Source organism: Microcebus murinus, chromosome 16 (genome assembly GCF_040939455.1).
Source record: "Microcebus murinus isolate Inina chromosome 16, M.murinus_Inina_mat1.0, whole genome shotgun sequence".
NCBI classification, from domain to species: Eukaryota; Metazoa; Chordata; class Mammalia; order Primates; family Cheirogaleidae; genus Microcebus; species Microcebus murinus.
In genome coordinates, this window is record NC_134119.1 from 10062902 (window position 1) to 10077837 (window position 14936).

Genomic DNA, 14936 nt, shown 5'->3' on the forward strand with positions numbered 1-14936 from the left:
CTCAGGGACTAAAACCTGACCAGAAGCACAGAGGCTGAGTTTGTGAGAGGGGCTGTTGGCCAGAGGAACCCGGGGGGCGGGGGGGGGGTGGATTTGAGGCCAGCTGCAGGCAGAGAAGCAGGATTCAGATGCTGAGAAAGGAGCCACCTCCCCACCAGGCGGCAGGTGTGGAGCCAGCATGCACAGAGGTGCTGCTGTGGGGACGTCAGGATCTGCTCCTTGTTCAGCCCTGCCGTGCACCGGCCGTGAGGTCCTGGGCAAGTCGCTTAACCTCACGACTTGCTGGCTGATGCCTGCCGCGTGCGCATAGGCCGAGACATTAGGAATGTGCTTAGGGGACTGTATCGGTCAGCTGAGGCTGCATGAGAAAATGCCACAGACTGGGTAACTTAGACAACGGAAGCAACGTTGTGACATTCTCACAATGCTGGGGGCTGGAAGTCTGACGCAGGGTGCCAAGAGCAGGTCCTGGTGAGGGCCTTCTTCCTGGCTCATGCCCACCTTTTCACCAGGAGAGAGACAGACTGACTCCTGCTATCTCTTCTTCTAAGGGCACTAATCCCACCCTGAGGGCCCCCACCTGCATGACCTTGTCTCACCCTAATTCTCTCCTAAAGGCCCCATCTCCAAAAGCCCTCGCATTAGGGGTTGTTAGGGCTCCAACACGTCAATCTGGGAGAGACCCAACTCTGCCCATAGCAGGGAGTGAATCAGAAGTTAAGGCTCTGTTTCCTGGGAGAATTCCTGCCTCTTAGGACACCTGGTGTAATGTCACACTGGTCAGTCCAGGCAGCTCTTTGAGTTGATGGCAGTAAGTGCAAAGGGCCAGGCCTTTCTCAGTTAGAGAAACTTAACACAGAGCCTGCTCCCGGCTCTGACCCTCAGGAATTTTGTTCTAGGCTGATAGTGGCTTCTCTTGCCTGTGAATCTGGAAGATGAGGGGAGCGAGGCAGATGTGGTTGAGATATTTTTTAGGAAATTGAAAACTTGAAAAACGTGAGACAGGTCAGAAGTTGTCCTGGAAGGGAGTGTGACATGGTCACGTTCGTACAGGACACGGGTACCCCGTGTTGGGGCTGTACCGTGAGCTGGTCATGGCATACATGGGAGGACAAAGAATGATCTGGAAGGTGCATTTACGGGAGGGTGAGATGGAGACTGGGTTGGAGGAGCCAGTAGCTGTCCAGTGAACCCTTCCCAGCAGCCAGGGCCACGCTGGCACTCAAAGTGAACGTCTCGGAAGGCCAGGCCAGGGGTTCAGGCCCCACCGCCGGGCGAGGAGGAAGTTCTGTGGGATTCGGTGACATGAGGAAACGGTGGAGACCTTTCTTACTTCCACCTGCGAATCCACTGGGGCGTCTCCGGCCTCAATTCCGTCTCTCACGGATAAGCAAACAAGTAAACTCGAATGTCTTAAATACCTAATTGTTTGGAGGAATTAAGCAAACATTTATTTTATCATCTCACTTGTGGTCGCAGGCTGATCTGTGGGTTTGGATCACCATTGCTTTCCGCTCGCCGTTATTTTCCTGTGCTCGCTCTGCGGCCGACGCTGCTCCGCGGCGGTTTCGGGCCCGGGCGGCAGGAGCCCGGCAGGAGGACGAGGCCGCCAACAGCCCGCGTTTCGGGCGCTGTCCTGCCTGCGGTTGCTGCTTGAGAAGCCCGTGGTTGCTTGACGGGGGAGGGGGCCTAGCTGCCTGCGATGGGAAGAAATCCCGCTGCACTTGGGCAGTGGAGCCGGGCAGAGGGGCGAGCTCGGCTCAGGTCTGGAGCTTGCTTACGCTGTTGGCCGGGCCTGCCTCTAGGGCAGCTTAGTTTAGAGACAGTCTCGACTTGTTTCTCCAGAGAATGGAGGAGGGGGTCGCACGTTCTGCACAGGCTAAGAGGGATCTCTGTGTCTCACCATAGAGCCATGAGGCGGGCCATTCCCGAGCCCAGTCCTCGTTCGCGCCAGCTTCCCGCCGTGCCTGCGATCTCAGGAGTCTGGGGAGCTGGCCGTAGGAGTAGCTAAGGCGACAGGGTCTCGGGCCTGCATTTTTGTCAGCAAAGGCTATTTGTTGGCCCGTGGTGCTTTCGTGACCGTGATCAGGGCTGATTGAGCTCATCGGTGACCTGGCCCGCAGCATGAGTGAGGCAGCTCGCCAGTTAAGTCTGGGCGGTGAGAGCCACCGCGCGGTCGTCGTAAGCGACCACAGGATGCAGGCGGCGGCCCTGAGAGTGGTTATTGGTAGGAGTTGTAGTGGCCCCTGAGGAGGGTACAGTAACCCTAAATGCTGCCTTCTCTCTCCGTGTCCCCTCACCACGGTGCTGGCCTGCACATTCACACGGATCATGGAGCTTCCCCGTCAACGTGCAGCAAAATGGAATTGGATTCCTGGCTAGGGCAGCGGCTCCTTTGGGGCTGGTCTTTATCTCCTTTCACGTCTTTCTCCTCCACCCTTCTTCCTTAGAGAACCTCGGTGTAGAGTTAATGAACGCTGACAGTGAACCAGCTCTGTAGCGTCTTGTGTGATCCCCACGGTGACTTTGCCAGGAGGTCTTCTCATTCCCATCTCGTGGCTGAGGAAACTGAGGCTCAGTGAGACTTGGGGGGGGGGGCTTTGTTCTAAGAGCTTCTGAGCCCCCCGGGGCAGCCCAGTGATCTTCCAAATGTGGGAAACCCCCGTCTGGGACCGGCCCCCAATGCTTGGGGCTGTTCCTGCAAGTCACCCCATCTCTCTAACTCGCCCCGAGAAACGGGAGTCACACCCCTCCCCCCGAGGCGGCTGTGGCTGTGAGGGTGGCAGGGGGCACGGCCACCTGTGCTCGGCGGGGGTCTGGGGCTTGCGTCCAAGTAAGACGGGCCCCGTCTCCCACCAGGAGGCAGAGACTGAAACGCCACGACCAAACAGGAAGCTGCACCTCAGAGCGCTGTCGACAAACCATCGGTTTGATGCTTTCTGTTTCTCGGTGGGGGCAGGGCTTCTCGGGGTTTCTGAGTCCGCCGAGATCGACCCCGTGTGCCCCGCACGCCACGCCAGCACCACGCAGCTGTGCATGTGTGGACAGAGTCCTCGTTCTGGCCCGTCGGTGTTAGGAGCATGGCCCCTGGGGTTCCGCCTGGGCTTGAATTGCTCCTCCACGGTGTGACCCGAGACCTGCGCGTGACACCTGGCACCTTCTAGGTGCTGCTGCAATGAGTCTGTGTGGATGAGACAGGAACATTCTCTAATAAGATTTGTTTGCCATGTGCGTGGGGAGAATCACAGAGTGATATTGCTCAGTGGGGTCCAAAAGTTTATACTGTCACGTTAGCGGGAGACAGGGAACGTAGGTAATTCTGTTGAGTGGTTAATGCTGTGTCTGGAATGGGTTGGGCCAGGTCTGGCTGCCTTCATGATCTTCTTTCCTGCAGTGCAGGGAGATAGCAGGGGGGGGAAGGCAGTTGTTCTTTTTCATGAGTCTGTCTGGTTTTATGCAGACAGAAAATCCCTTCCAAAGTCTGTTGCTTTTTAGGGGCCTTCAGTTCAAAATACTCTATATACCAAGGAGTCATATTTTGGGATGAAATTGGAGTAACAGCTGAGTAAGATGGGGCGTGGCATGCTCTAAGTTCCAAAAGCATCACCCTGCCCCTGGGCCGGGGGACCTAGCACAGAGGTGGCTGGTTTCCAGTAGATCCAGAGCATTCATGTGGGTGTTCAACACGGAGTCAGGGAATACACCAGGGTGGGTCCAAACAACGGGAAGGAGGGAGTGTTTCCCATAGGGGAACATGCAGAACAGGGTTACTTGGGGAGGAGTGGTGCAGACTCAGAGGATGGTTTTGGCCATGCTGAGATGCCCAGCAGGCAGTTAGATACCTACACCTGAAGTTCAGGGGGGCTGCTCTGGGCTACAATTATTGATTTTTCCATTGTCAGGATAGAGTGGTATTTTGAGGCCTGGAGCGAACAGTGCCTGCTGCTCCTGGATTTGGAACAAGCTACTTTATAGTGGAAGCAGGCAGGGAGCTGCCTTAGGGCCACATGCGCCTGGAATTTTTGCTTTAGGAGATGGCTCGAAATGTACGGTCCAAAGCTGCCTAGGAGGAAAGATGGGTTTGTCATCTTGCCCCTGACCTGCAGCAGCCTGTAACCAACCTATCCGAGCCTCCCATTTGGAAATTCGGGCCTGTCCCTGCAGAACTGCTAAAGATCTCGCTTACCGAATGTTCTCCCCCTTGAGGGTGAGATTTTGGGGTGCACACACCTGTCCTTGCAAGAGCATCCTGGTTTCCTCGGCCACGATGCTCATCGTCATTGCCTGTAGGAAACCGAACCCAGGAAACATGCGAAAGTCAGGCGTTCTGAGTGGTTTCGGGACTTGTCAGTGTTCTGAAAGTTCTAGGCCTGGTACAGATGGAAGGAGGGGCTGGTTATTTAGCACTGAAGGGAAAAAACACGGTAGGATGGCCTGAAAAGGAGACCTGAATGGTCTATTTTTTTAAGTGTCTTCCTCGCTCTGATCAGGTGAGAGCTACATTTTTGTCATCCAAAAAAAGAAAAAAATGTAAGAAAATCTGCAGTTTTATGAATTTACGTGACCACCAAGGTGTTGTCATCACTAATAAAAAGAAACTGGGGCCAAATTTCATCTATGTAAGAAGAGAGGGGGTGACATTTGAATAGCCCCCAGTGGCACTGCCCTTGACTGCAGCAGAGGCAGATTTATTTCTGTGGTGGGCCACGGCCTGAAGCTGTCACAGGCCGACTGGCTACACACGTACGCCCAGACTCTTGCTGATGCACTTGGACTTTGCACAGAGTGCCCCATCTCAGATGATGATTACCTGGCGTTGGGTTAACTCTGGCACAAATGTTAAGATGGGGCCGGATTTGTACAGCCGAGGGTCAGGTTCTCTCCTGGGTTCTGAGTGGCTCCAAGTTAAGACATGCTCATTCCATGGATGATACTGGCGTGAGTTGGAAGCATAATAGAGGTCAAAGGTGACTTTTTTCCCCCTTCTCAAAAATGGTTTTACGAATCTTTTTCAGAGCTGATAGACACACACCTTAGCTGGATACAAAACATATTATGAAACAGAGTGACTGTGATCTTTGATCCAAGCAATCAAAGTTAAAGGTAATTGACATCTTCTGCTTCTCCTTTTGTTTTCCAGCTGTGTGTTTCCTTGACTTGGATTTTTTATTTTTGGTGAAACTAAACTTTGCTGTGATACCTAAAGGCCCTCTCTTCTCATTTTCCAACCATCCTCACAGACACCGTTTCCTGCTCTTCATGACGGGCCCTTCTCGGGGGCCTTCCCCGAGGGTCTCGGTCTGCGAGGCTGGAGCTCGGGGGTGGGGCGGGAGGAGAGGGGGACTTGCATGCTCTCCCCGTCACGCTGTCCCAGGGCTGGCTGCGTGTCCAGTTCAGTGGGGCCGTCCAGCGGTGGCAGGGCGTTCTGCTCTGCACCGGGGCCACACCGTGGGACGGAAGTCCGAGCTCCTCGTCTTCGCTCATTTCCATTCTTGATCCCCTCAACTCAGAGTCTCAGCTCTCCCCGCGGGCTTACTTGTCGTGTGCTTTTGACAGCTGTCGTTTGCTACTCAGTTTCTGGATTTGAAACCAGCCTCTCGAACTGAGGCTAGAGCCGGGAGCCCCGCCCCAGGTACCATCAGTAGACCCGCCCTGAGCGGCCTTGGTGACAGGGCCTCCACAGGAGAGTCCAGTAGCTGAAGCAGACCTTAGGATGCAAGTTTTAGGAGGCTCTTGGGGGTAACGTCCACATGGGGCACTGAGGAAGTCTCTTTATTGCTCTGTGCCTCAGCTTCTTGGACACTGTGCAGGGTATTTAATCCTTCCCACATTCTAGAATAAGTCAGCACAGGGGCAGGCACCTAGTCGGCCAGTGTTAGGTGCTCGCTGGGCCACAGCATCTGAATGTTCCCTTTGCCCATGAAAATGGGCTCGGTCCAGAGTCCTTGGCAGCATCACCCTGATGGTCTAATCTGAAATCCCACTAACACCACCCACTTGCTCACACCTCAGAACCATGTTGCCAGAGGACGGGGCCTGCTGAGATATTACCAGCGTGTCCGAACCTGGCAACAGGCAGCGATGCTGCCAGCGCGTGTTTGCTAAACATAGACACCTGCCACGGTCCCTCCTAAGGGCTTTGCTTGCAAGGAATTAGGATGGTAAAAATGCAAGTAAAATATCGGTGCTGAGAGTATAAGCCACTTAGGGAGCTTGTCAAAGGGCAGTGCAGCAAGAATGCTCGGGCCTCCGAGGGGCTGTCCCGTTGCAGAACGCTTCAGACACCCCCAGGGCATTGGGCTACAGTCCTCTCCAGCACTCCCGAGTGTCCCAGCAGGCTGAGACAGCTGGAGTGGATGAAAGGCTGGGGAGTTAGGTACCAAGGGCGCGGCCGAGCCCTGCGACAGGTTTGTCCTCAGCCAACACGTCTTTTCAGTTTTGACCCTGGAATCCCCTCTTGGCCTCCACTGTAGCTTCCCCCAGAGAGCACATCACTGCTTTCAGGTCACCCCTCCTGACCAGAGCATGGGGGTCTTGGGCGTGAATCCCCCAAGGTACTGCAGGGAGGGGATGCGCTGGTGGGGAGGAGGGGCAGTGCCTCGAGCCCCTGGATGCCCCGATTTGGCCTGGAGATCGCAGCCTCTTGTTCCCACCCCGGCCTGAGGAGTGAGTGTCCTTCCGGCTGCGGTGTCTGCGGCTGGGCCAGGCTCTCGTGGGCACTCACGGGGTCTCGCCAGCCTTTATAAGACATGCTTGGGGCCTGAGAGAAAGGCAGGACTGTTTTGTCTGCTCCTCCTCGTTGCTTTCCCAGGGGCTTGAGTTCCAAAGTCAGCAGTTAAGGGCCTGGAGCAAAAGTCACCCTCGATGGCCCTGTAAATTGCACCTAAGCTACACTGGTTTTGCGTAGCCCTGAGCAGCCATTCTGCGGAGCGGAAGACATTTGAGAACCTCTGGGGCCTGATACCAGAAAGAAGGGAGTCAGAATGCAGGTGTCTGGGCCTTCAAGCACATCAGAAAATTGCTAGGGCAGAGTGGGATGCTAGCAGAAGTCAGGTCTAGTTTTCAGAAATGTACCACTAAATGGATCCCAAGTTGTTTGAACCACACTTACAAGAGGCAGTGGATTGCCACCCCCAAAAGGGAGGCAGAAAGAACATCCTGCTTTGCCATTGGTCCACACTAGGGGCTGGCAAACTACAGTGCTCAGGCCAAAGCTGGCCCCCAGCCTGTTTTGGTAAATAAAGTTTTATTGGGACATTTCCACGTCCCTTTGCTCCTATATCGGCTACGGCTGGTTTCATGCTACATTGACAGAGTGAGTAGTTGAGAGACCACAGAGCGTACAAAGCTGAAAACATTATCTGGTCCTTTACAGAGAAAATACCTTCGTTTTATGCCTGCAGCCAGCCATTTTTACTAGAATATTTATATTCTTATACAAATGACTTTGTCAGATATGCTGAAAATATTACATCCTACATGTTTTTGAGTTTTAAAAAGTAATATATATAACTTTTTTTTTTTTTTTTTTTTTTTTTTTTTTTAGAGACAAGGTCTCACACTGTCCCCAGGCTGGAGAATAGTGGTGCGATCACAGCTCACTATACTCTAGCCCAGGTGACAGAGCGAGGCCCTGTCTTAAAAAAATTATCCATCTTTTCCTTTCTGGCTTCAGGTGTAGAAGTCACCCTGAGGTTATGACACATTCTCCACCAGTCTGTTCACCATGGCACCGCCAAGGGTGATCAGAGGTCAAGAGCGCTGGGCAGACTCGCCACTGCCGGCCTCAGTTCTGTTCTGGGGAGGTGACGTTCTCTCAGGCAGAGCACCTGCCTGACCTGGTCCCCTGGCCACGTGACCTCTCGCTCTGTGCCGTTACCTAAGGACAGGCTGCCCTGGCCTTTCGCTAATCTCACATGACACGGGTGATGAATACTGAACTTCGTTGCGAAGTCACCTACTGGTTGTGTAGGCCATATAGCGTGTGGGTAGATTAAATCCTGGTTCAAATCCCAATCTCTCTTCACCTGCTGTGGTCAGAGACTGCCGGTCTCTACTTCCCCACCTAGAAAAATTGCTAGGGCTGCTGTGAGAATCACTTTATAGCCCCTGGTGCTATACAGAGCCCGGCCGCAGCCCTCAGCAAATGCGAGCAGCTCACAGAGACAAAAGCTCCAGATCAGCAACCCGTTTGCCAGAGGACAGGACAGTCAGCTTCCCTAAGCGAGTGACCTAGGCTGACGGTGCAGGCATGGGCGGGCACCTGCCGGGCACGCCAGGCAGGAATGTGGACACAGCTTCCAGGAAGACATGGCGTTGGAAGAGGGGCAGACAGAGAAGCGAGGACTTGGACAAGGTGGGGAGGAAGCTATTTGGAGAACCGCATGTGGCCCGGTCTGGGAAGAGGTACAGTCCCTGGCCTAGGGTAGATGCTCAAAATAGTTATCGGATGGATGAAATGCTGATGGCAACGATAGAGGAGACGGCTCTCAGAGTCAGACTTGGGGTCAGGCCCAGCTCTGACCTTGTGACCTCAAGTTTCTGTACCCCTTTCTAAGCTTCCGTGTTCTCGTCCCTTAGTAAGTGTAACTGAGTACCTTCCTACGCCCCAAGGCACCGTCTGAGGGCTAGGACCGCCTCGGGAATGAGAGCGTACACAGAGCAACGGACGGCGAGTTGCCAGGAACTGGTCAGTGGAGCAGACGAGGGGACAGAACCCAGCCGGTGGCCCCTGCGGGTGCCACCAGGGAAAGCGTGGTCCCGGTGGGGAGGAGGAGGCCAGTGTGCTGGAGGGCAAGGGCAGTGGGGGGTGACGAGTCTCAGTGGGCAGGGACTGTGGGGAACCAGGAGGAGGGGCCCAGGGCAGGATTTTTGGATAAGGGAGACCTTGAGCACCCAAAGGAGGCAGGGTGGGGAGACCTCACAGGGGGAAAGAGAGAGGGAGAACTGTCACTCCGGACATCATGGGTTGATTCGAAGGGGAGCGAGGTCCCCTTTCCCTCAGACGCTCAAGTCTACAAGCGTGAAACCCCCCTGCAGGCAGGAGGTGGAGTCTGTGAAGCAGCCGAGACCCCCCCTAGCTCAGAAGAGCCTGACGCGGCTCCACTCAGTACCTAGCCAGTGTTTCTGCTCTAGAACTTTCTCCCTGCTCACCGCCCCGGGAGCAAGCTCTGAGGTGTCAGAAAGAGGAGGTTCCTGCTTCCTAACCACAGAGGTTGTGGGGTTCGATCTTCAGGGCCACCTCGCCCGCCCCCAGCAGTGACAGGGCCTCAGTGCAGGGTGTTCGTGGAATTTTCCAGATGCAACTTCGCTTCTACCTGAAAGTAGCTCTCAGAAAAAGCAGGGACGTTTTTATCCGAAGGGAGGAAAAACCGCTCCCGCCTGCTCGAGAGGCGCCCCGCCCACCCTCCGCCCCTGTGTCCCCAGAGAGGAAAGGACCCTCCGTGCCGCCCCGGTGCCAGCATCTCTGCCTACCCGCTATTTTTAGAAAGCTGAGGCTGTGGAAAGTTTCCATGAAGGATCAGCTCCTCTGGTTTCCCAGGTTGAGAAAACAGGAAGCCCTTCAGAATCCGGGCTTTGAAAAGCTTCACATGAAGCGGGCCTGACCCCACCTCCCGTGGCTTTCTGCTTTCACTACGCCTGCCTGCGAGTGCCGCAGCCTGCGGGGGCCGGGCTGGGGTGACCGGCTTCCTTCAGCCTCTGGTTTAGGGCCCTGGGAGTCAGCTGGTCCCTGGCACCCCATTAGTGCTGGTTAGCCAAACAGATGAATTCGTCCTGCTTCCCACTAATGGATCCTTTGCCACACTTTATGCTAATGCACATCCTCATCCGCTAACACACGCGCCACGTTCTCCTACCTCCATCCATGCTATCCTGCAAGCCAGTACCAGCTACACACTGGGCACCGTAATCATTTCTTTGCTCGCATTATCCCACCTAAGCTCCTCAGCAACCCTAGGAGGGAGGCAGTAGTTTTAGACACACTTTACAGATGGGGAAAGTGAGGCATGGTTCACCAAACAAGGAAGTGGCAGAGGTGGGAGTCTAAGCGTGACTTTCTGGCACAGAGCACTGAGTTCAGAGCCCCACGTGAGGCGTGGGGATGTAACTGACCACAGCCAAGAGCTACTGGGCACCACTCACCAGGTACTGTCATGTATGTTAATGTTTGCCATCTTCACAACAGCCCTAAAAAGTATGCACTATTACGATTCCCATTTCTCAGATGAGAAAACTGAGGCACACAGAGGTAAAGTCACACAGCCAGTTAGGTGAAGGAGCTGAGAGTCAAACCTGGCTTAACCCAGCTTGGGATTCCCTGCCCCTGGAGGCCATAGACCCATTTGGGCAGGGTTTTTTTCCAGGCGAAGTGCCCTAGACCTAGGAGGGCCCCGCTTTGAACTTGGGGAGACTTTGGGCAACTCTTAACATTTAACCCTCGGTGCCAGTTTTCCATTGCTGTAGCTTCAACATAAGGCTAAGATGAGAAAACAAAGCATAAGGACGTGGTGGGAGGAATTCAGGGACAGAACCAGGAAACGGGAGGTGAACCTGCCTTTGATGAGACCCCAAAGGGGTCTGCTCCCCGCCCCCCAGGACGACACACAAGGGAAGGTGCACACATACGTCAGGGAACGTGCACGGGGCTGCTACTGATCGCAGCTTGTATGTCTAAGAAGGTTGAAGGGAGCCCCTTTCGCAGGATCTGCTGTTCTAAGCTCTCACTGCCCCGATTCCAGCAATTAGTGCCTTAGATCAGTGGCCCAAAGGGGAGAATGTAGCTGGGTTCCCGGCGCCAGTGGTTGGCACTGTGCTCTTGCGTCCCTGCTCTGCTCTCCACACCTGCTTTTGGCTGGGGGAAACGGGGAGGGGACTGAACTCTCTGGAGCCTCTCTGAAGACAGACAGCCAACGTGATCCCTTCCTGGCCATGCTGAAAGAAAGTCTTTGGCTGGGGGACACCCGCCTGCTCTTTCCTGGGGCTCCCCTTTTGAGAACCGTTTTAAGTTTTGTGAATCGAGGAAGAACTGTGTTTTTATCAGACTTAATCGTGGCATAGGTATTTTCTAGACGTCATAATGGAAGTATTTTGGTACACAGTGGAGAGCCTCAAGTGCATGAAATAAAATGCAGACCAGGAGAAAGTCACCCAACACATGCCTTATGACCCAAATCCATTTCTGCCACAAAAAGATTTGAAAAAGTTCCCATCTGAGCAATTTTCACTAACAGATTTATAGCACAAAATACTATTGTCCAAAAAAAAAAAAAAAAAAATCACAACTTAGAAAGGCATTTCTCAAGTTAAAAATGATCAAACTTATCACAAGAAACAAAAGTATTTTATAAAGCCTGGTGGAAGTCTGTAGAAAGTGAGCCTGATGTGTGTTTTTGGTGCCCTCTCACTCACTCCACTCTCCCCCCACCCTTTTTCTTTCGTAGTTAATGAAATCATCAGGAAGGAGTTTTCAGGACCTCCCGCACGAAATCAGACGTAGAAGCAGCCATTATAGCAAGACACCTTCCGTATCTGACCCCTGGCGCCCCCGCCGCTGTCTCCTTTTCTGCTCATACTCCCGGCCCGGAGTCCACGCGCGGAACGAGCTCGGGTGGGGCACGAAGCTTGGCTCTTGGCTGAGGAGCTCGCCGCCTCTGTCAACACCTTTCGATTCCGTCGCACATCCCAAAGAGCACCCCGGCTGACCTCACGTCCGAACATGAAGTGCCTGCTGACCGAGACCACGTTCTGCACCAGACAGGACACCGGAACACACCCGGGAACTTCGTGGCTGGAGCGTGGGGGGCTGGGGACGGAAGGCGTGGGTGCTGTGATCAAACCCCAGCCCTCGCACTCATTTTTCCAGGTCACAGATGCAGCTGCTGACCTTTGGAAGGAAAGGCATTCTCAGAGCAACCAAAGGAACGTGCTCCAAGAGTCCAGCTAACAGGCTGAAGAAACCCCAAACCCTCTTGGTAGAGGCAGAGACCCAACTGTCGGTTTTGGAGGTCGCCTAGTTCATGCTGCACCCGGGCCAACAGCTAAAGCTTTATTTTTGAATTCTCATTCCAAAACAAGACTGTCTTGCCCAGACAAGATCACCTGTTAAAACTTCTTGGCGTTAAGTTATGACGTGTACACGTTGGTTATTTTTAATTTTTTCTCTGCTTCGAAAGGCTGGCAGAGGCGGCTAGCGATCGAGTTGCTCTTTAACCCCTGGGGCGCGGGGTCCGTACTGAGCAGTGTCCACAGACTGGGGAGGGTGGCCCAGGTCACAGAGCAAGTGCCGGTCTGCTGCCGCTGTAGGACCTAGATGCTTTTCAAAGCTCCCGCTTGCTTTCTTCCTAACAGCCAGAGCGCTTTCCCATAAAGTAGTTAAGAATCTCAAGCATGTGCATTGAATTTTGAGGAGGAATGGCAGAAAAGCTAAATCAACAGCAAAAAAAAAAAAAAAAGTACAGGTATTTTTGTTAAGCAAAACAGCCAAAGTGCTTCTGTAAGCGGGTTTTTACCAATATAGAGGAAAAGGGCTGAATTCCCTCTTTTCCCTAAACTCAAAGTTTAAAGCAGAGTTCAGGATTTGGCCCCAGAGACCTGTCTGCACTGGCGGGCGCGTTCTGATAGAAGCAACGCGTCTACTCCGATGCATCCTTGGCTTGAATGAGCTCTGCTCGGACCAGTGGGATGCGATTTTCCCCACCTCTTTTTCTCCACTGAACGCACCCATAGGCCTCACCAGTCTTCCTCTGTTGGTGCAATTTTTGCAACCGAAACCCTCAGGGTTCTTGGCAGATGAGTTTTTAATCGCACAGCTGTGTGTTTCTGTCTGCATTTACTGCAGACACCCCAGGACAAGCTGGGGCTTCATCTTCAGCCGTTCGGTGGTTTCCCCAGTAATCAAAGTGAAAATACTCCTCAAAATACTCTTCACACTCAGAGTGATTTCTCAGTCCAGCCTGCTAGACAGAAGGCCCAAGATGAAAGTCACGGCCATTCACTGCCCACTGTGGGGTTTTCTCTTGTCCAGGTTATACCCAGAGGTAAAACCTTCCTGCGAGTCGGGGCCAGGTGTGTTCGGCACTCCAGGGAGTAGACAAAATGCCCCGGTTCGCGCCCTTGCGCTTGTACGTAACCTTTTGGTCAATACCTAGCATTTAATTTCCAAGTACAGAGGTTAGCAAAATTCTCTTTTAAATAAACACAATGTCAGTAAGAAGTTGACTTCTGCCACGGAGCTACTGGGATGCTAAACACTTCCTCATTAACAAAGAAAGTTCCTTATACTAGCAGCTTTACCTAAAGAACTGACTTCGCCAGGGACGAGTGATGGGTAGTTAGTGAGTGATTTGTTCTCACTTGGTCTGGCCAGGAGCCAGTTTTTGCACATGAGGGAATTTGGCCTTTCCTCAGTTATCTGAATGTTTTATCCAAGTGCCTTCCTGCTATTGTAGCAAACTAGCCCAGCCTCATTGTCCACGGGGTGAAAAAGGACTAACGCATTTTCCATCAATCTTCTAACCATGTTAGTGAAAAGGGCTTCCTGGTAGCTCAAACTCCTGTACGTATATATATGTGTGTGTATATAATGCACACACGAATAAACCTCTCTTTTTCTAAGACATCTTAGCTGGATATTAGAGGAAGCACTATACCAAACAGCAAAGGAAAAAGAAACAAAAGCATTAGATTTGAGACATAAACGGGCAAGAGAAAGTGTATTCGGGACTGATAGCTATCCAGAAAGTTTTGTCAGTTACAGATGCCAGGAGGAAATTTTGCCAAGAGTAATTGCTCATGAGATATTTTCAGAATGGGAAGAGGCAATAAGATCCTCTAAGAGAAGGAGAAGGTACAAGTGTCTAAATAGTAAAGATGGGTGTGTTGCACGTGTCAGAAGGTTGTCAGTTTAGTCAAGGTTTGCACTTGCTACGTCCAAGTTAATGTAAATATGTAGCACTCGACAGATATACCATGTTGCTGAATGTAGTATATTTCCAAAGTTTGCAAGTCGGCACAAGTTTTCCTGTATTGTACAAAAATACCGCTGCTTGATAATATATATAGCAATCCAAATTAATTAGTATGATATTAAATTTTATTTTCTTAACTGTATTTTTATGCTTTTTATCTGTCTTCAATATATTGCACCCCTGTTGGAATTAGAAAATATTTATAAATGGTCAGAAATCTTTTTAAGTGTCTCTTTTTACATATATGTTGATGTTTCTTAAGAGAAATAATGTATTCTTGAAAAATTTGTTAATCATTCCAGGAAACGAACACTCCCCATACCCACCCCCCCCCCCCCCGCCACCCCTCCAAAAAGGAAAAAAAAACCCTACCTAAGAGCCTGTTAATCACTTATCTGGTAGAAGAAAGCATCCCAGGAAGGATGGGGGGGGTAGCTTTGTGGAAGAAGGAACCACATTTTCTTGCTCAAGAAGGATGCTTTCTTCATCCCGGAGGCTGGATCTTGTCACTGAGGATTGTAAAGTGACTAGATCCCCCCTGAAAATAAGTGACCTAGTAGGCAATTTTGATTTTTTTAAAAAACCACCACTGACAACAAAACCCTGTGTTGTACTGTAATGGGATTCAGAGAGTTCATATTCACAGAACCGCAAGTGCAGGCCGATATTCACAGTGCTGACCAAACCCAAACCCCGGTAGGTAACCCCCATCGACATTATCCAAAGGCTAGCCACCGTTTTCCAGCGTAGACAGAGCTGAGGATGAAGCGGTTCCTTCTAAGAACAGGGAAGCACTGATACTGCATTTGTTGTTTACATCCAGTAGTAAAGTCGGCCTTGGCTAGGACAGGGGCTGTCACATTTAGGCAGATCAGAAACTGATGTGTTTTAATAGTCACTCTGGACTAAAGTGAGGCTGAATTTGTTTTATGTCAAAAAAAAAACCCCAAAAAGACAAAAATCACCCAA

General features: G+C 52.1%; 1 protein-coding gene across 1 annotated transcript in view; it reads left to right on the top strand.

Moving 5' to 3' along the window:
• NFATC2 (nuclear factor of activated T cells 2) overlaps positions 1-14288 on the top strand; it is a 134841-nt gene extending 120553 nt beyond the window's left edge. Inside the window, exon 10 of the mRNA XM_012766117.3 lies at positions 11442-14288. Coding sequence (XP_012621571.1) covers positions 11442-11497 — 56 coding nt within the window. The 3' untranslated portion in view covers positions 11498-14288. The remainder of the gene's footprint in view (positions 1-11441) is intronic.
• The last annotated feature ends 648 nt before the right edge of the window (positions 14289-14936 follow it).